This window comes from Peromyscus maniculatus, chromosome 13, assembly GCF_049852395.1.
Source record: "Peromyscus maniculatus bairdii isolate BWxNUB_F1_BW_parent chromosome 13, HU_Pman_BW_mat_3.1, whole genome shotgun sequence".
Lineage (NCBI taxonomy): Eukaryota > Metazoa > Chordata > Mammalia > Rodentia > Cricetidae > Peromyscus > Peromyscus maniculatus.
Window position 1 is genome coordinate 35,366,277 of NC_134864.1, and position 22,414 is coordinate 35,388,690.

The 22,414-nt window shown below is 41.9% G+C and overlaps 1 protein-coding gene across 2 annotated transcripts in view; it reads left to right on the top strand.

Annotated features, from left to right (window-relative positions):
* Ap1s3 (adaptor related protein complex 1 subunit sigma 3) overlaps positions 1 to 22,414 on the top strand; it is a 118,555-nt gene that overhangs the window by 94,983 nt on the left and 1,158 nt on the right. For both annotated transcript variants that reach the window (XM_076549979.1, XM_076549978.1), the window contains exon 5: positions 20,711 to 20,823. In XM_076549979.1, the coding sequence (XP_076406094.1) occupies positions 20,711 to 20,823 (113 nt within the window). The remainder of the gene's footprint in view (positions 1 to 20,710; positions 20,824 to 22,414) is intronic.

Here is a 22,414-nt window from a genome sequence, read left to right on the forward strand (position 1 = left end):
GAGCAACCTGAATATCAGCGGGGTTATCAAAACTATTAAGAAGCCAATAATGTAATTGACATTCAAATTCAGTAATTTTTAAGTAAAAGCAGGGCTTGGGGGCTTGTAAAAGTTCTTCTTCAGTAGCAATTCCCTTTTGTTTTTGCTTGTCATCTGTGTGGCCATCTTGAATCCTAGTATTTTTAGATTTCTTTAGTCATAAGAACCTTCTACTATGCAAACATCCTATCATTGTGGCCTCATCTGGCATTTCAAGACAAAGCTGTTGAGACTGTACAAGGATGGAGACAAGGGAGAACACATGTTATATCTTCAATGAACAAGACGTGAAGGACCCTAAACTTATTTGCCCTTTAGTACCTTATGTTGATCACTACCTATTTCAAAAGGACAGGAGAAGAGAGAAGAGAAAGAGAAAAAGGAAAGGGAAGGAAAGCAAAGCAAAGGAAGATAAGAAAATAAGCAGCCATTGTGCATACATGAGAACATTTATCACATTGACGAGAATTAAGAACACTAGCCTGGAAAGGGGTGGGAGCCAGGGCATTTCCAGAGTATCCACCAGCAAGATCACAGCTGAACTCACCCTACATGGACTGTTGGGCTGAAAGGTTGCAGCCTGTTCGGAGTTCTACAATCGTGGTTGCCGCTGCCCCAGAACTATGGCTGCCAGGTTGGCCAAGGCACTGTAGGATCTCATTTGAGGTCATCCCTAGGATCTTGTGTCATGAAGCTCTTGCTATTTGAAGGACTGGTGGGATCACATATCGTCCCTTGCCATTCCAAGGAGAAGGTAGTTGGAGGTTCCGCTCGGTGGATAGAGGTGCCAAGGTGAGACCCTGTACCCTGTACTCTGTGTAATTTGAAAGAAAAGGGATTGAACCTGGACCTGAAAACAAAGAAGAATCCAAAGAAACACCCACGGCTGCCCCAAAGGATAATTGTGGTGGTGGACTCCAAACCTTTCATTGTAAATATTCCTGAAAAGTGTGGTGAATGCCCCCTTTATCTGTGCACTGAGTTTAGGAAAACAAGCACAAAGATTGCAGACTATTTAATTTAAAAAGGCTTTAAGGAAGATCATGCAATAACCAAATATCTTAACTTTTATGTGTGCATATGGATATAAGCATGTGCACATGTGTATGTACATTCGGAAACTAGAGGACAAACTTGGGTGTCATCCTAAGATATACTGTCCCCCTCTTAAATGTCTTTCATTTGCCTGGTGCTCACCAATGATACTAGGCAGGCTGACCAGTGAAGCCTGGATCCTCCTGGTTCCATTGCTCCAGGGCTGAGATGATAAGAGTATGCCACCATATCTGGCATGATCCCGTGGGTGTGGGGGATGGAACTTGGGTCTTCATGCTGGCAAAGCAAGTACTATCCCCTCTCAGCTATCTCCCCAGCACCCATGTCTTCATTTTAAAGTAATACACACACACACACACACACACACACACACACACTCACACAACTAAACCAAACAACAAAAAACAAACAACAACAAAACCAGCCAGTGACTTTATGAATAGCTAGAAAATTACAAACTTGTAACTGGCACATACAACCTGATTCCCAGTTTAATGTTAGAATTAAACTTTGATTTCTCATTGTCATAAGAAAGCCCACAATGTGATCCCTGGCTTTGAATTTTCCTGTTTTAAAAAATGATTTTATTTTATGTACATTGATCTTTTGCCTGCACATATCTGTGTGAGGGTGTTGGACACCCTGGAACAGGAATTACAGACAGTTGTGAGCTGCCATGTGGGTGCTGGGAGTTGAACCTGTGTCTTCAGGAAGAGCAGTCAGTGCTCTTAACCATGGAGCCATCTCTCCAGCCTGGCTTTGAATTTTCTGTAGACCTTTGGATTTTGCCAATTTCTCAGTTTATATTTTATTTTTTTTTTATTTAATAAAACTGGGAAATAAGTCTCCTTTCTTCTATATTTTTTTAGGCAATTGAAATAAGGAAATCTTGTAAGAACTTGGTTCATGTGTGGCAATTAGAGAGTGCCCAATAAATGTCAGCCAAACTCATAAACTCATTTATTGGCCCTCAAGCGGTTGAGTCTGAGCTGATACATTGACAATACACTCTTTCTGAGACATACATGTGACAGAGGAGTCAATAGGTCCAGGAGAGCGGTGAGTAAGTTGATGATAAATGTGTTGGAGAGCTGGGCCAAAGAAACAGCTAAGTAAATGGCTGAATTCTTGGCTCCCAGTGTTTGTGAAAATGGACATGTGCACGGTCCTAGCCTAGCCAAGAATGTGCTTAGGATGGACGTTGAAACATGAGGAGGAGGACAGGAGAACACTGCTGTGGCATTCAGGAACTGCAAAGTCTCAACAGAGGGTCCTGTATAGGGCTGCTCTTGGGACATGAGGCTGAAATGGGAAAGTATGTTAGGATATAGCTTCCAGGTACTTAGGCTAAGCCAGTACAATCGTACGGAACACACCTGTCACCCTTGGCATCCTTGAACACCCCCTTAGGAGCATTTCTGCTTGGATTTACCTTCTCTTCTGCAAAGGGCCTGTTGCTGGAGGGCTTCTCTCCAGGTTCCCCAAGCCCCGCAGTCCCACAATCCATTTATAAAATAATCACTCAGACGCTTGTATCACTTATAAACTGTATGGCCGTGGCAGGCTTCTTGCTAACTGTTCTTTTATCTTAAATTAACCCATTTTTATAAATCTATACCTTGCCATGTGGCTGGTGGCTTACCGGCTTCTTTACATGCTCTTCTCCTGGCGGTCGCTGCAGTGTCTCTCCGTCAGCCTTCCACTTCCCAGAATTCTCCTCTCTCCTTGTCCCACCTACTTCCTGCCTGGCCACTTGCCAACCAGTGTTTTATTTATTGACCAATCAGAGCAATTTGACATACAGACCGTCCCACAGCAGGGCCTCTTCATGCTTGCTGCCCCAGAGATTCCCCTGTCTTGATGCAAAGCAACTTGTTTCTTATCTGGCAAATCCAGGCAAGCAACGCTGCTCTAGTCAGACCTTGCCTTTCTGTCTAGGCCCTTTCCACAGGCAAAAAAAACCAAAAACCAAAAAACAAAAACAAAAACAAAAAAAAAACAACAAAAAACCCCAACAACAACACAAAAAACCATGGGTATGGAGAGGTCCACAGATCTATAATCCCATGGTTCTGAGATTTTCTTGAGCCAACATTAAGCTTGCTTGTACCGCCTGCATTTAACCCCTGGCTGTATTTTCCCTCTTCTTCACTGTTTTTCTTGTTTAGGGCATCTAGTCCCTGAGTTCTAATCTTGCTTGCTTTCTCCTCATAGTTCCATGTCCCTCAAATACCTTCCTTAGGATTTGGCCTCTTGGATGTAGCCTCAGATTCCACTCTTCTGAACTCCACCCTGGAGACTGGATCTTGTCATACCCATTCACCTTCACGTCCCCCCAAGGAGGGCTAATGTGTTAATGGCTAATTCTGCTGATCATTTATACGGGGTCCTTCAGTTACAATGCTTTGAAACCCAACGATTTTGCAAGATATGAAGCATCAAGCCATTGCAGAAGGCATTTAAGGAAAGAAGAGTCCTGTGCCAAACAACCACAATAACAACCAAAAAAAAAATACCTGAGACGTATTTAAAAACTCAGCACCATACCTAATATCCTATTACTCCTTCTGGAAACCTCTATTGTGGAGACCTTTCTACTAAGTGTTGTCTACTGGTTCATCAGTTTTAATGAGCTACCCGAGGGCAGGAGTTTATTTTTATTTGTGTGTGTGTCTTTAGGAAGAATTTGATAATGAGAAGGCTAATGTTAAACCTTTTTGTCTCAATCCATGTCTCCAGGAGGCCTTCTTTGATCAGAGTCAGCACCGCCCAGTGGCTATACAGCCAGAGTGCCTCTTCACCAGCGACTGCTGCCTACAGCTCAGGGCTCACACCTGCCTAGGTTCATGTACTCCTCCTCGACTATACATTCCTTGAAATCAAGGGCTTTCTATTTTATCCCCACAGATTATAGTATAGATGTTAGTTCATGGTGACTAGACATTTTCTGAAGGTAAGAGTATTTATTCCGGAAACCTGGTCCATTCTGGAATGAATGACTTTTGCTACTACCAATGATGGAAAGACAGAGACAAATCCCCGAGTGGAGACTAAGATGCATGAATGCTCATTTGCTTTGTTTGTACAGGTTCTCTTTTATGAAAATCAAAATGTTTACATTTGGTAGCTAACTGTTCATAAAGGATTTCAAATTGTCCCGGGAGAGGGATTGATGCAGAGATGTGAGTGTGACTGATGTTGATGTGTGACTATGTGCCTTAGCAGCCTGCTCACAGTTGCTGTGTTGATGGTGTGAACATGAATCCAAAGGGCTAAATATAGTGTCAAGAGCCTCGGGCAGTTTATAGGAGCCAAGACCAGAAGTTTATCTCAGTCTTTCTATTAAGCTCTCAGGTCAGCCCATCCTGCTTATACTGGCTTCTTGGATCTCACTGTATCCAGAAGAACAGAAGCAAGGATTGTTTTATTAAAAACATCTTCTTTTGAAGTCACAAGGTGCCTCTATCCATGGCATCTGCGGCAGAGCATATCCCGAGGGGATTTTATTTGCACTTTTCTTCTTATTCCCTTTCTTCTTGTGTTCCTCCTTCTTCCTTCCTCTTTCTGCCTTTTTTCTTTTTTTAATAAGCTGCAGACTGACTCCCCAGTGAGGGAAGGTAAGAGCAGTAGGACCGTAATTTGATCACATGAGAATGTCATTGCCGTCTGGGTCAAACTGGAAGTCAGTCCCTGTTCCCGTAGGCAAAAATTCCAAGGAAGATGAGGGTGCCTGTGAGGGGTCTAAAGCTTTGTCTAGTTTCCACAAGAGACGGGGATCATGGTGTTATGACATAATCTGTGCTGTTGCTTTCTGGGTAGAAAGGTCTGAAATCACTGCAGGAATGAGTGACTAATGAGCTCATAAATTATTCATAACTGTCCACACTTGCCATTCTCCTGGTGCATGCCTGGGAATGAGTGTAATTAAAGGAATTGAAACTAGAACCCTACTCCCATGAGTAGCGTCTGGCGAGAGGAGGGGATGTCATTTACTGACGGGCTCAGTACAGTGTCTGGCCCACGACGCCACTCAGGAGATGCTAGTTGAGGCTGTGTTTTGCTGGTCAGCTATGATCACTATGGCTATGATTTATTAAACTCTTTCCATGCACTGGGCTCTATGGTAGCTGCTTTGTATCTCTTTAAAAATGTTTAGGGTTTATTTTTCTTCATGTGTATGTAGGAGTATATGAAGAACCCTGTGTGTTTGTATCCTTGGAGACCGAAAGAGGGCATTGGATCCACTGGAGCTGGAGTTAGAGAAAATTGTGAGCTGCCAGGTGTGGGTGCTGGGAACTGAACTCAGGTCCTCTGAAACAGTAGCAAGTGCTCTAAGCCACTGGGCCATCTTTCCAGCTTTGTGTTGTATTTCAAATGCATTGAATTTCCACAGTAATGTTGTTTCTTTCATTTTACATTTGAAGAAACTGACTTGGAAGGTTCAGAATGCATGGCCAGAAAGGGAGAAAGCCACGCTGGTCTCAGTAGAATCACCAATAGGTCACTTGGAGTTGGCTCTGGGAAATGTCTAAGAAGAAGAATTATTGAGGAACTATCAAGTGGGAAAGACATCTGTACAAAATGATTATTGGATAGAGTTGGAAATTGAAAAAGAAAAAACAAATAAAAAAGAACTTTCCTTAATTCCATTAATCCCACCATAATAAGGTTTGAGTTATAGTTTTAACAGTATCTCTAAGCTAATTCTAAAAATGCATATTGAGTTCCTTCTAAGAATGATAAGGCTGATTCTAGCGTACTGCATAGACACATGTATGAGTCTTTTAAGTTTTATTTTTTTTCTTCCCAAAAGAACCTCAAATGCTTAGAAGATTTGGATCATGGTGAAATTTGGTGTCCACATTTATCTTGCCCATTTGCCATTTAGAGAGGTAAAAATTCATGGTTGAGACTGCTTGTGAATTATCAGAAAAGTAATCAGATGGAGGCTCCTATAATAACGTCTATCCCGATGTGATATCTTTACTGAGGCAAACTTGTAGTTCTCAGCATTTAGCAGGAAGTAGTCGGCCTCACAAATGCAGGTTCTCTATTCTGATTGGCAAGCCTTGCCAGAGGCAGTTTGCTGTTTACCTGACAGGCCCAAGAGCATACCTTCAAGGTGTGGGCTCAGGGCTGTGTCAACTCTTCTACTTTCTGCCACAATGTAGTGGCAGAGCTCTTGATTATACTGTCATTCTGAAGAACAGCACATGAGCTCCCAGCTTTGATGACATTGTGCTGGATGAATGTGGCTGAGCAGGAAATGGCAAACACTTCCGATGTCTTCTATAAGCTAAGTGTGAGCCAGAGGTAGAGAGAATTTCAATTCCTGATTTCAGTTGCTATGCCAGCCAAGATCCTGTCATGAACATAGATGTCAGTCACACTAGCAGATGGAATTTCACAGAAAGGATGGCTAAGAGGAAGGAGACTGAGAAAAGTGAAGGGGCAATACAGGTGTGCCACAGAGGCAGTATTTGCAGGGAGCAAACAAAAGGAAGGAAGGAAGAAAGAAAGAAAGAAAGAAAGAAAGAAAGAAAGAAAGAAAGAAAGAAAGGGAGGAAGGGAGGGAGGAAGGAAGGAAGGAAGGAAGGAAGGAAGGAAGGAAGGAAGGAAGGCGGTTGGGATGGAGGCGGTTGGGATGGTTAGGCTTAAGAATATAGAATGGTGATCTTCTAGATGCTGGCCTGGGCCTCTGAGGATATTCATATTGTAGAATATTATTTTAAGATGTGTTACATTTGTTTATGCTGTGGAACATTTGTTTTAATGATGCAAAGATGTGTTGCATTCTTTTATGTTACATTTGTTTAACTCTGTGAAGCTATGTTGCTGTGCCTGTCTAAAACACCTGACTGATCTAATAAAGAGCTGAACAGCCAATAGCAAGACAGGAAAAAAGATAGGCGGGGTGTAGGGGACCTGCCCCCACCTTTCCCTGGGTACTATTAAGGAATGAGGGATAAGAGATTTAGATAGAAGGATAGAGGGGAGAGAAACAGATAGAAACACAGGATAGACTTGGGAGATCCTGGATCCTTATCCAGAACTTTATCCAACAGGGCTTTTTATAACAATGCCAAGGGGTGAGGCAAAAGACCTCCCCCTTGCTAGATAGAACCAAGTGTAGACCCTTCCAAACACCTGGTACCCAGGCCCGTGGTCCAATCATCCTCTTATGCAGCCCTGCTGGGTAAAGCAAGCTCAGATCTCACCAGGAAACCTCCATGGGCTCCCACAGCAGGGCTGGCAGACAGAGAGAATAAATAATAGAAATCTGGAAAGAACAGAAATCAAGGAGCAAGAACAAGGAGAGGAGGACTCCAGGGGCCAGTCACCTGACCACATAGCCAGCCATGGAGTCAGAGTGAAAGTAAGATACACAGAAGCAAGAAAAGGAAAAAGCTCAGAGGCAAAAGGTAGATGGAATAAAAACTGGTTAGAAATTAGCCAAGCTATGGCCGGACATTTATAAGAAAGAATAAATTTCCTTATGTATTTATGTGGGAATTGGGTGGTGCCCCCCCCCAAAAAAAAAGAGTAAAGAGTAAAAACAACCAACTATATATTCAGGACTTAGAGGAGAGTTGGTAGACCTCAAAAAGAGGAGACTGGGAGAAAACACAATGGGGTTAAGGGTGCTGGACAGATGCTAGGCCCAACAAAAGAAGGTTCATTCTAGGCTGGAGGGACATCAGTGAATTAACACTATTTTGAGAAATGCATTTGACTTGATTTATTTTAGGAATGGGATAGGGAAGTACATACAAGCAGTAGACTGGTAGAAACTCAGTTGCTGATTCCTGGAGTTGATAGGTCATGGCACTCAGGGTCCAATATGCACTGGAAAGTGGAAGGCAGCGTTTCAGCCAGGTAGAACATAGTTTAAACCTCAGTCTTCTCCCCAGTGGTTATTACCAGATCTCTCAAGTCAGAGAAAAACTATTACCAGAGTTGTTAGGGTCAGGGTGGAGCCCAGGAGCACCTGATCATGTTAACTCATTCCTTTGTCCTAGGAGAAAAGAGTGAAAAGCAAATGGATGAGATTTATTCAAAGTGGGCACATTGGGAAGAGAGAGAATGAGGTCAAGTGATGCTCCTCGTCCCTCTTTGGGATCCTGACATGAAGTTTAGGTGCAAATAGAAGCAAGAGTGATGTGCAAGTAAGCAGCCCCGGGTCAAGGTGTGGCCCTGCCCATTGCTGACCCACCATTGTTTCAGCTGTAGTGTCTTCGGCAAAGGGGTCTGATGAGTTGTTAGAATGGTGTGAAATCCCTTTAAGCTCTCCTGGCTGCACCAGGTTTCAACCTTTTCCTTCTCCCAGCATGAGATTTCTGGGGAAATCCCAATTACTTGGGGTCCATTGCTTCAGTAGCCAAAGGGAGGGCATGGGTCTCTAGAATATTTTCATTCCCTTCAGGACAGTTACACTGTGGTATTGAAAGACCCTAACCCTTCAGGTTTACACTCTCCCAAGCCCCAGGAGAATAAGGAACTAAAAAGAAAACTAGTTCCAAGGGCAACCTGACTCAGCCATTATTCAACCACCCCTGCCACAATGTAACAATGTAAAGAGATCTCTGTTAAGGGATGTGCTCAACTGTGACTGGGATAATTCCAAGTGTTCCAGGAAGGACCACTGTGACCTTTGTGTAAACTCCACTCCCGCCCTGATCCCCGCCCCCTTGAGGTTTCGGGGAAAAATGTGCATCCGGACGTGACTGTACCCACCCTGTGATCAGGCCATGATCTTATGAAATTAGCCTCTAGACATAAATCAATCGAAATGAAATTGTATGGGAATTGTAATCTTATGGCTTTTGTGGGTTTTTTCTTTAAAAGTATCCATGTGATTGCAATAGGCGCGATTCTTGCTCTCTGGAGCTGAGTTAGCCCGACCGTACAGCCGCAACAATAAACCTCTTGCTGTTGCATCAACTGGACCGGAGTCTGGGTTCTTGGGGCACCCACCTGAGAAGGTAGTAACCTGGGTCTGGGGCCTATCAGTATCACTCAAGTTTTTTAACCCTTTGTACCACAGTTTCCTTCTTATTGGGATTACCACCACCATCACATATTGAAGTGTATACAGTAAAAATTAAATTTTGCCCCAACATTAATCTGTGCTTCATTTGGCAATTTTCTATTCCCAAATAATAATTATTCATCACAGTAATCACGAACTGCTTCCTATTCCTGATGTGGAATAATTGTTGATGATTTTACTCCCACTTTTTGGTCCGGTAGCTGCCAGGAGCTTGAGTTTGTTTAGTGTAAACTCCAGAAACTGCCCTTCCAGCTGGGCAGTGGTGGCACCCAACATCTGAGAGGCAGAGGCCGGTGGATCTCTGTGAGTTCAAGGCCAGCCTGGGCTACAGAGTGAGTTCCAGGAAAGGCGGCAAAGCTACACAGTGAAACCCTGTCTTGAAAAACAATAACGACAACAACAAAAAGAACCAGATACCACCCTTCCACTGCTGTTGCTAAGTAAGTTCTCTACCATTGAGCAGTAGCCCTGACTCCTGTCTACTTTTCATTTTGATATAGAGTCTCACTTAGTTGCTCAGGTTGGCCTTGAACTCCTTAGCTCAAGAAAGCCTCTCAATCCTCTTTCCTCAGTCTTCTGAACAGATAGGATTACAGGCATTCACCACCAGGCCTGATCTGCTTCTTTCTCTCTCTCTCTCTCTCTCTCTCTCTCTCTCTCTCTCTCTCTCTCTCTCTCTCAGTGCACACTCAGATTTGAGAGATTCCAAGCTGAATAGTTAAGAGATTTGGAGGGAGAGCTATCAGGCAGATAATGGAGATCTTCTCCAAGATGAAAACAGGCAGTCTCCTTAAGAGGGAAAAGAAAAATGGACAAATAAACAAACAGGCAAAGACACCAAGGAATGCTCCTTAAAAACAGAAGATCAAGACAAGGGATTGAGAGGATAGATTTATATACCCCCTCTTCCCCGCCCCCTCCCCCCCAAAAAAAAGAAAGAGGAATTTATCATCATAGCATCATAGTCCCAGGTACTTTCTGAAGAACTGTAATTCTGATTCCTGTATTCAGAGTTGTATCCCTCTAGGGAAGGAAGGGTCCATTTCTCATTTCTAAAGCCCATCCGATAGATCTGCTTTACTCTACTCAGTATTTGTTGGGTATCTTCCCACCGACTCCTGTTCTAATTTGCTTTCCTTAGAAGAATTACATGCTAGGAAAGAAGTGCCCTTGGCTGCTGTGATGCTTCAGGGGTCAGGCCCTCTTCTCAGAACTAGGAAAACTGGGCTGTTTCCTGTTGGCCATTGGGCATGTGCCCTTGGATGGTAATGATACTTTGAGGTCTAATTTGGGCCAGGACTAACATTAAACTAATCATGCCTAATGAGGACACCAGTGGTAAGTATGTAGATATATGTTAAGAGCATCTAAAAGACATAAGCAGCTTATCTTACCCGTCTCAATATCTGAAATGATCCACGAAATTTATACAATTAGCAGGGACAATCATTGACATATGATGGTTCAATTTGTGCTTTTTTAAAAAAACTTGTTCCAAAGCAGGATACATTGAGCAGATGCTACATTTTTAAGTGTCTCTTCTATTAGGTTAGCAGCCTGTGGCACAGGAGACTCTGTTCCGATGTTGAACAGGGGGCACTGTGCCACAGCTCCCAGCTAGGTGATCAAGAGAGCCAGCAATCAGCACCCTGCAGAGTACAGCTGTTAGACATATTAATACACGTTCAACTCATGATCTTCTCAACCATGGGTTTCCTGAGATATAAACCCCCTCATAAACTGAGACACATCTGTGGTTCCAGAAACTACTGTAATGAAAGCCCAGCCATGCCAAGACACTCTTATGAGTCAACCTACCGAGCAGGGCATGAAGATGGGCTTCTGAATAACAGAAGATAAAGCAAAGATTAAAGGGCCAATAAAGTGTATTTCTCTCAAGAACCACAAAACAAATTATAAGTAGTTGTGCTAGCCAAGACTTTGTGTTCTTGTCACAAAATACCTGACGCCAGTTTCAAAGAGTAGAGTTTTATTTGACTCACAGTTTCAGCGCACGGTTGGTCATCTGGCTCCATCGTTTTGGCTGTGCTGAGGTAGAGGAGGATGTGAGTAGGCATGTGCTAATCTTGAGATTCATCGCTGGAGAAAATCCAATTCCGCCATTTTGAGCCATTTGAAGCACGCTTTATTAAAATATTAAATACCAACCAAGATGGACTTTGGTCAGGACCACTCCCTGGAACTTCCAGTTGAGTGGCCCAGAGACACCTGCTATAGAGCTATTTATGGACAAACACATACAGCCACTGTACTTTCCCAAGAGGCTTTGTTGTTATTTTCCAATAACTACAACTCCCAGCATTCCAGAAAGTTACCTGGTACTTGGGCATTTGGGATTTACAGGTTAACTTAGGGTATTACACATGGAGGAGAAAACTCATAGACCTTTGGCAGCTAGGAAGCCAGGGTAGGGAAAATAAGATGTACTTTCAAGGATCCACACTGACCTCTTTCCTCTAGGTAGGCATTATCTCCTGAAGTTTCTAGAAACTGGGACCAAACTTGGAATAATGAGACTGTGGAGGATATTTTAATTCAGAAGAGTTGTCATCAAATGTTTATATCACCTACCTATCATATGTCTGTCTGTCTATCTATCTATCTATCTATCTATCTATCTATCTTCATCATCATTATCTATCAATCATCTATCTATCTATATCTATCTATCTATCTATCTATCTATCTATCTATCTATCTATCTATCTATCTATCTATCTATCTATCCATCTATCTTTACTTATGAGTAAAAGAAGGAAAGCAAAAGATTAGAGACTGAAAAAGTTTATTGCTCTCAACATATATAATATATGTACATCTCTACACACATACACATACACACACACATGTGGGGGTTTATAATAAAGGGAACTTTTGGGATAGAAGATTCCATCTGGAGGTCAGTTCCCCTGGAGTCTCAAAGTGGTATATGCCAACAGGGGTTGGTGTTCTGATCCTCTTACCAAGCCTTCTGGGGCCTCAAGAGCCCACAGGTATGACTAGCCAACTCAGCTTTCCTGTCTGGACTTTCTCAGTCTTCCTGAGGCCTTTAGGTCATTAAGCTTCAGTTATGATTGAGGTGTGGAATAAATGTTGCTGTGCCCCAAATGTGTATGTTGAAACCCTGCCCCCTGAGTGTGATGGTATTTGGAGATGAGGACTTAAGGGATGGTTATGTCAGGTAGGTTATGAGCTTAGCTTCAATGGAATGAGATGCTCTGTGTCTTCAAAACCGACCAACCAACCAACCAACCAACCAACAAACAAAAAGAGGCCAGGTGTGGTGGCCTGTGCTATAATTCCAGCACTTGGGAGAAGGAGGCAATGGGCTCAAGAGGTTAAGGTCATTCTCTACTACATAGTTAGTTTGAGCCTAGCCTTGGCTACTAGAGACTCCTTCAAAAATCAGTAACAATGAAATGAATACAATAAGAGAGGAAAAGGGTTAAGAGACTAGAATGTTTGGTTGCTTCTCTTTCTCTCTCTAATGTGGAAGAAGGTAGCTATATGCCAACCAGAAAGAGGGCATTCACTGACACCTTGACACTGGATTTTCCCAGTCTCACAACTGCAGGATACAAGCAAGCATTATTGAGCCTACCCAGTGTATGATACTCATGGTACAACAGCTCAAAGAGACTATGACCTAAGTCATAAAACAACATGAGACACCCCAGGAAAGGAATGGAAAGCCTTCAACATTTTCCAGGGGAAAAGAATTCCTAACAAAGACATGATGTAACACTTGACAGGAAGAAAGACTTCTGTTTCTAGTTTTCCAGTTAACTCGACAGTGAAATCGAAGTTTCACAGCTGAAACTTTGAGTTGCAATCATCTTTGCCAGGCGGGGGAAGAGGAAGCAGTTCTGACCCACACAGGTCTCAGGAGGGCATTTGGGCCATTCTGCCGGCCTTCACCACTCTCTTCCTCCTCCTCCTCCTCAGAAAGGAAGGAGGCTTTGACGTCAGAAGCATGAGTCATCTCTCCTCCCTGCATCTCCAGCCTGGACTTGCAGGCTCTTGGTAACATTTTGTTAGTCATTCACACACACAAAAAAAGCATATTGCAGAAGCAGAAGGGAAATGCTCGGATGAGCAAGTGATTAAATTTCTATTTTCATGGCTGAGGACCTGCTGGCTTGCTCACAAAAGCAGCCTCATCCAGTATTAGGCACCCTAAGGGCACCCAGTAAATACTTACAGTCGGATGACAAAAGGATCTGCTGGGCTTTTGTAAATCTCGGGGCTGAAACTGAATTTTCCAAAATGATTATGTGGCCGGTAGAGACAGCTTTGTGCCTATTTACTCCTTCGTGCTGCCACGGAATGTCACCTCAGATCGATCTGATTTACATAAAGCGGTTAGTCACATCTCAGGGTCCCACTGTCAAGAACATTCTCAAAGGAAATACGTCAGGACCTTTATCTGCAGGGACTCATGTGAGAGTCAATGGAAGGAAAGTTGAACTATGATCTAAGAGTTATTATCCACGTTCCTTCAGGAGGACGTCAGCAAGTCAGTCAATCTCTGCAAAGAACTTGTTAGAAAAAAGAATAAAAATACCTCCCTACCTGTCAGCCATAGAGGCAAGCAAGCCAAGAGAAAGAGGAGTCCTAACTAGATTTTGATTCTTCCAGCAGAAGCAATCTCACTATGTTTTGTTACTACTGACTGACAGGGAATCTGAGATCTACCGCAGGCATGGACAGTTTATTAACCACCGAAGCCTGGTCCTATAGCCCAGTGTCTCATCTTTACTCTGTCTATCTTCCTGGCTCTGCAGCTCATCTACATGCAGATGACACTTATATTTACTGTCTTTAGCTCTGGGTACAACCTCACATAGACGAGCTTGTGCTTTATGTCTTTACTTGATGGTCTAATATAGTCAACCAAACCTCATCATCATCCCTGAAAAACAACAACAACAAAACAAAAACTAAAAAAATAAAAAAAGTCAAAACTCATTCCTCTTTTAGGAGGAATCACCACTGGCAGCTATACAAGCCCAAAAGTCTAGGAGTAACTCTGCATTCCTCCGTGCTTCTCATTTAATCAAATTCATCAGGAGGTTTTAAATTCTGGGTCTATTCCCTTTTCTAGGCCCACTGCAAACACCCTGCTCTAAACAAACCATGGCTGTTTCTCATGGAATCCAGCAGTGAGTCCAACCTGTCTTCTAACTTCAACTATGTGTGTTTCCAAACACAAATTCAGGTAAAATCCTGGAAATATGAATCAGATATTGCTTATAGAAGTTCCTTGCTGCCCAGTATCTCACTTTGATGTCATGCTCTTTACGAGTCCGGCCTATGCGATTTCACATTCCTGTTGTGATTGTTAGCTTCCTGTCATTTTAACATGCCCTGGAATCCACTGGGAAGAGTCTCAGTGAAGGATTGTCTACACTGGGTTGGTCTGTGGGCATGCTTGTGGGGGACTGTCCTAAGTTAATTGATGTGGAAAGACCCAGTCTACTCTGGGTGGCATCATTCCCTAAGCAAAGGTCCTGAACTGTGTTAAGAGTGAATTGAGCACAAGCAAGCAATGAAAATATATGCATTCATTTTCTGTGGCTGGTTGCTTCAGGCTCCTGCCACGGTGACTTTTTTGAAATGATAGACTATCACCTGGAATTGTGAGCTGAAATAAACCCTCTCTGCCCCAAATTGATTTTTTTTTAAATCAGGGAATTTTATCACAGCAATAGAAACAGAACTAGAACACTCATTCTTACTCAAGTTTCTCTCAGTTCCTCCACTATGCACACCTGTCTCATGCTACCCAATAACCCATCCAGCATGGCAGTTGCCGTTTTCTCTGCTGGAAGTCATTCCCCTTCCTCTTTTCTGTGGACTTGTCTTTTTTCCATCTTTAGACATCATCTCTAAGGTCGCTCCCCTGAGAAGCCATGTCTGGATACCCGCTAGAAAGCAGCAACCCTTCCGCCTCTCTCCCTTTCCTCATGTATCATACCACTATCTAATTCCTTTGTAAAATTAGCCACATGCTGAAATGATCCAGATTATGAATTTTCTTGTTTGTTACTTTTCTATCATCTCCCTGCCTTGCTCCAAGTAAGTTCTATGTGAGCAAGGGCTTTGTCTGTTTCCAAAGGAGTACCGAATCCTGAAGGCATAGGCTTAATTCAAAGCCCAACCCTGGAAATTTCTAGGTATGTGACCCTGGGGAGTTTTCTTAATCTCTCTGTTCTCTAAATGTTCACTGGTAAAATCATGGCAGTAAAAGTTCCTGCCAAAGTAAAAGTGGCTGTGAAAAGATCATTCTCCATGGGGCATCCCTAGCACAAAGACTGTCCTCAGGAAGCAGGGCTGGCTGTCATGCTGTTAACTGTTGACCCTGTTGAATAACTACTGTACCGGTTGTGTTTATTCAAGGATCACTTCCATTGTTTTAGAAGAGCTTTGGGAATGCACCTGGGAAGGGCCTCTCGCCTGGGGGCTGATGGAGCCAGGGTGACATCCTTGGAAATTGGCAGGGAAGACATGCAGCTGTGGAGAGAGATAGAGGACCATGGAATGGAAAGTTCTAACAACAGAAGCCATAGTTTATTTTGTATTTATTTTGTGCTATATACCCAGGCTCGTTTTTCTATTTTTTTTCTATCAAAATCACTGATTGATTTCATGGCAAGTTGTATCACAAAACACTCCTTATGGTCATTCCTTACACCAATCTTCCTTATACTACAGAGCTGCCTGAGGTCATCCCTAAAGTGGATGCTCTTTATCTTCCACTCATATGCCTTCTTGGTACCCATAGGTCCTCAGCTCTCCATGCAAATACCGTCCATTCCCTTGTCTGACTCTACAGAATATTTCAGATGTCCATGTCACTTGAGCCTAGCCTTTCCTTGATGCATCATTACATGATTATTTTATGAGTCTGCTTCCCCAGTCAGGTGGCAAGTTGGGTGGAACCAGGCTCTGCCTTGGTTTTCTCACTGTTGTATGGTGAGAGGCCACCAGAAAGCCTTCCCAGGGGGCAGCCAGCAAGAAACAAACGATTAAGTGGGTGTCAGTTCCTAAACAGAACAAAACTCCTAAACCAAACCTGACTGTCCTCCAGAAGTGGAGAAATGCAGAAGACATTTGATTTGAATCAAAAGCTTGTCCTTTTTTATACACGCTTTTTGCTTCCTTCCCATCTGAAATTAACTCAAGGTAATAACGCTAGATAAAATTTTTCTTTAGCTCTCAAAGAAAAGAGAAGTCAAATCAGGCATGGCATTGAGTGCAGTAGCACTAGTTTTCAAGAGGTTGAAGCAGGACTGTTATGAATTTGAGATCAGCTTGGACTACAGAGTGAGTCCTAGGGTGGCCTAAACTGAGTTAGAACTAGATTTTATTTTTTTTAAAGTTACATTTATATCAAAGAGAAATTGAAGTTTAAACTAGGAAATTGTTAAAGATAAAACCAAGATACTTAATTTTTTTTTATCATATTAAGAATATCTAGGGGGGAAAATGACTTTTATGTTTTGTAACTGAGCAGATGTAGGCCCATGGCTCCATGTGACCCCTGTAGAGACAACATCACTCAAAGGCAGACTTTATTCTCCTCAAAAATTTAAATTACAGTTCAAAGAATTTCTGCTGACACCATCAACCCTACAAAAGGAAAAAAAAAAGCCAGAGTAACTGGCATTATTTCTTAAGAGTCTGGCTCACCAACACAAAAATTCAAAACCATGAGAATTCAAAGTAAAAGGAACACTGAGAAGAAATATTTTCATGATCGCTTGATGACAAAGCTCATTCAGCACCTTCTCATTTTCATAAAAATAAACATGACTTCACTTCAGCATGATCCACACTCATGTTGACAGCTCTTGATTATTCATGGCCACTTTTCCCCCACCAGGGCTTATTAAGAAACTGGCTGGGAGCCTGATGCAATTCAGAGAGAAAGTAATCCTGCTCGGATGATAAAATCTTCAGATATGGCGAGAGAAAAATGAGTAGGAGGAGATATTGTTTTACCCACTGAACTGGTGGTCTCTGAGATGTGGGAATGCTTCCGGGGGGAGAGGTCAGAGCTTGGGATGGAAGCTATGGAAGTTCACAAGAGGAACCATGACAGCTTTGAAGTCTAAGACAAATCACAAGACATTTGCTAAGCGTACTATTTCAGGCATAATGTAATACCAAGTCTCTTGTCTGGAATTTGAGGATTTTTCCCTTGCTTTTGACAAATTAATATTTCAAGCAGGGATATGATTTTTTTCACAAGGGAATATGGAAGGTATATTGACCATTTGGGACTAGATGTCAGAGCCATAAACTGAAGTTACATTATTGATGAAGTTATGAGAAGGTCTCAGTATGAATTGGAGCATCAAAGAAAAACTTACCTAAAAAAATCTCTCTTCTGGATCAGCGTTCAACCTGAGAAATATGACTTATATGCAGGGAAGGAAGTGGAAGAGAATAATAATAATAATAAAAGTGAATATAAAGTGAGGATGTTCCAGACAGGAGAGGAATTGAATCACCTCGCCATCTTTTCTGTCTTATAAGTTCTCTTTGTCATTCTTTTTATTTAATTTAAATGTCAATTTGCACAGCAATTCAGGAGCTTGACTCATTCAACAGAAATTCATATCTGTTCTGAATCTACTTTGGTTAACTTTGCTAAAAGTTTTCCTAAAAGAAAATGTCCAATTTCTACCTGCTTTTTTAGAATAATATTCTGTAGAGGTCTATGGGGTAGTCTCGTTAAAAAAAATCATACACTTTAATGATTATTCCCCTCTTACCAATCCTTTATATTTGTTTTCTCTGCTTTTCCCCACTGATTAAATGAGGCAGTGGTTTTTATTATGTTGTTACTTGATAAAGTCCAACATCTTGTCTCAGTGCTTAAATCAAAATTCTTTTACTGTCTCCCTGATACACTTCTGCCTTTCTATTTGTTATTTCTCACCTTCTACTATATTTCAGCTTATTTTATTTTTGTTGTTTGGCTTTTGTAGTTGGGAGTTAAATCTTCTTCTGTTCTTATTCTTTCCTTTTTTTTTAAACTTTCGTTTTATTTATTCTTTGTGTCTTTCACATCATGCACCTTGATCCAATTCATTTCCTGTATCTGCCCTCTGCCCTTGCAGTGGCCCCGACACCAGATAAAATTTAAGAGAAAAAAGAAAAAAAAGTGGGGGGGGGGGCAAGGAGAATCTCATCATGGAAGCTGTAGTGTGACATGGTGAGTCACCCAGTAAGCCCTTTTGTCCACATATCTTTAGTTGCAAGCGTTAATTGCAGCGAGTCTTTGGTCTGGTTCGAGGCCTCTGGTCTCTGCTACACTATCATTGCTGGGCCCTCATTGGAACTCCTCTTGGATGTCCTGCTGTTGCCCTGTGTTGTGGAAATCCTGCAGCTTTGAGTCTTCAGGACCAGTCCCTTCACATGCTCCAGCAGATCACAGATGGGGTGGATGTTGGGGTGGGCCAACCCATAACCCTGGTTCTGGGCCTGGGTAATTGCAGGGTTGGTCATCCCACCAGCTCTTCCACCAGGGTGAGCTCTCCTGCATTGTCCTGGCGAGTTTACTCCGTGCAGTGATGAGCAAGGGGCTGGTTCAGGTCTCCCGCTTTCTGTCCTCAGGATCAGATCTCCTTCTTCTACACCTTCAGGGCCAGCTCTACTGTATTGCCCAGGGATGGCATAGGAACCACTCTCCTGAGTGCTGGGGGGGGGGGGGGAGAGGCATCTCTTTGCCCATGCTGCCACATGACAGATGAGTACCGGGGACAGCTCTTCATGCTCACAATATCAGGGATGACTCTATTGTGCTGTCCCTGTAAGGCGCTGGGTCTGCTCTCCCAAAAATGTTGCAGCTGGTAGTAGGTAGAGGTAGCTCTCCCATCTGTCCTTCTAACCCCAGGGTCAGTGCTCCCACCTGCCTCAGGCATTGAGAGGCAGCAGGGAGACAGGGGTCTTTCCTTTGTGTTAACAAACAATTTAAGACTATGAATTTCCCTCTGATAACAACTTTAAATATGTGCCAGAGACTAAAATGTGTTTTCATGCTCACTCACCCTTACAGATTCTGTTATTTCAGGTGCACATTTCCTTTTTTCTTAATAATTGTTTGTCCAATGTTATGGCCATGCCACACTCAGTGCACCTGATCTTGTCTGAACTTGGAAGCAATGCAGTGTCAGGCCTGGTTAGTGGTTGGGTGTGGGAAGTGCTTTTCCTTTTATATGGAATCAGCCCAGGAGTCAATTGACAGATGAACGAGGAAACAAAAGAAAACAAAAAACCCAAGGGAAAACAACCATGGTGCATGGTACAAAATTAAAATTTACAAAGAAGAATTGAATCATGTCATTTGCAGGAAAATGACTGGAGTTGGAGGTTATGTTAAGTGAAATTAGCTATACAAAGAGCAAAAAGTGTCATGGGAAAACTAAAAACTAAGGAGAACACCACCACCAAAACACAACAGGATGCCCTGAACACAGAGGATGCCTTCTAGGAAAATGGAAAATGATGGAGGTAGGGCAAGCTACAGATGGTATTTAGAGGAGTAGCTAGAGCCAAACATGACAAGTGCATATATGAAACCCATTATCTTATACAGTTAATATCACTGAGTAATAACAACAAATATTTAATTATGTTTCTTGATCTTAGCATTTTATACTTTTAGAGGTAGGGCATTTATTTAATATGTGCAATATGAGGTTTTGATGTAAGTATATTTAATATGATGTTTACAGCAATCAAACTATTAGCATATGTACCATTTGACATAGTTATCAATATTTACACTACATGGTGAGAAAAGCTGATATCCGCTCTAATAGATTTCAGTTCTAAAATATGTTACTCCTCTCATCATATTGTGTGCTGGCTAGTTTTATGTCAACTTGACACAAGCTAGAGTCATCTGAGAGGAGCGAGCCCCAACTGAGAAAATGCCTCCATAAGATTATGCTGTAGGCAAGCTTATAAGGCTTTTTCTTAATTAGTGATTGATGGGGGAAGGCCCAGCCCATTGTGCTTGGGGCCACCCCTGGGCTGATGGCCCTGGGTTTTATAAGAAAGCAAGCTAAACAAGCCATGAGGAGCAAGGCAGTAAGCAGCACTCCGCCATGCTCCCTGCATCAGCTCCTACCTCCATCCAGGTCCCTGCCCTGTTTGAGGTTCTGTTCTGACCTCCTTCAATGATAAACAGTTATCTGGAGCTGATAGCCAAATAAACTCTTTCTTCCCCTAAGTTCCTTTTGGTCATGGTGTTTCATCATAGCAATAATGACCTAAAACATGCTGTATGTTAGAGCTCAAGAGCTTATTCATAAAGGAGAGCTTTTATCCCTTGGCCAATGTGACTCCATTTATTTTGTACTGATTTTATATTTCCAGAAAAGCTATAGACACAGTACAGATAATCATCATATAGTTTTCAACTATTTTTGTCTACTGCTGATATCTTATGTTATCATGTTATATCAGTCAAAGGTAAGAAAAAATGTTGGTATATTAATTACTACGGGTTATTCTTCCTTTTTTATTTAGATTTCTTCAGCTGTCCCTATTCAAGTCCTTTTTCTGTACCAGAACCCAATCCAGGTCACCACATTGCATTTCATTGGCACATCTGTCCTCTGGTCTGCGACAGACAGTTATTGGTAAGTTTTTAAGATTTCAACAATCAGTAAAGAGCCTTATCCATAATTGGAGATTTGATTGGGTTGTCATTAGAGAGTGTTTGTTTTCTATTTTGTGTAACTTACTCTTTTTCCCCCTTTGGCCTAATATAGAATCACTGTTGCATGTGCTCTGTGAGCACCTGGGAAGGAAATGTGTTCCCTATTATTAGGGCATAACATTCATTAACAATGCATGAGTTCTGTCTTCTTGATTATGGCATTGGGTCTTCTATACTTTACTGTCTCCTTTTGAGAGTGACGTGTTAACATTGCATATTACAATATGGTTCCTGGCATTTCTCTCAGTGCATAGATGCTCATAACCATTTGATTTTCATTATGTATTGTTACTTTCAGCATTGAAAATCATCCTTCACTACATTTAATCACTCAAATTCCCTTTAGTCTGATATCAGATCACCAGATGTCATTTTATTACAATTTTCATTTTCTGTTTTACCTTCATTTTAAACTTTTCTGAATCATGTTCAATTTGGTAGTTCTTGTATACAGCAAAAAAACAAAAAACAAAAACAAAAAACAAAACAAAACAAAACAAAAACCCAGGTCTTTCTTTGAGAGATTGAGCTATTTTTTCCTTAAGAGGTAATAAACCTCATTTGTATTTATTGACACAGCTATCACATTTGGTTTAATACTTTAATATTATTTTATAGGCATTATGAGAGATATAATGTATATATTTCTTTATATGTTGTTTTCTTTGTTCTTAAAATATTTTTATTTTCATATTTTGGAACATGTGTATTTAATTTCTAGTTTCTTACTTAATTTTTTGCTATCTAGTTTTTGAGGTTTTTTGTTTTGTTTTGTTTTTTCAAGACAGGGTGTCTCTTGTGTTGTTTTGATACTTCATGCCATTTAAGAAAGTCTTGTTTTCTTTATTTTATTTAATTTTATTTATTTATTATGTATACAGTGTTCTGTCTGCATGTGTGCCTGCAGGCCAGAAGAGGGTACCAGACCTCACTGTGGATGGTTGTGAGCCACCATGTGGTTGCTGGAAATTGAACTCAGGACCTCTAGAAGAGCACCCAGTGATCTTAACCTCTGAGCCATCTCTCCAGCCCCGGAATCCTGTTTTCTTAAGTAGATTTCAGTGGTGGAGTAAGATGGACAATCCCATAATATCCTTCTTTAATGAGCTTTCTGCAATGGGAAGTCACAGAGTTTAATGGGATTAATTTGGTGGACATGTTTAAGTTTCTGCACCAGCTGGTGTGGAATACCACAGGCAGAAACTTGAATCCTGCAAGTTTTGTGCAGAAGTGTGACTTGGTCAGTGGTGGTTTTGGCTGAGAAGTAGCTCTCCAGGGTGCTGGTTACTGAGATGATAGATAGATGGGTTTAGCTGGATATTCTTGGACTCCCATGAGGAACAAAATTCTTGAGCTCTCTAGGATCTCCTAGGCCTGGCTGTGGGACCCACTTACAATATGTACTAAAAGTGCATTCTGACTTAGGAAATGTAGGCTTCCCTGGGACTTAGCAGAGCGGAAGAAGGTTAAGTTGAAAGGTCAAAGCTACAACTTCTTGTTGTGGATGCAGC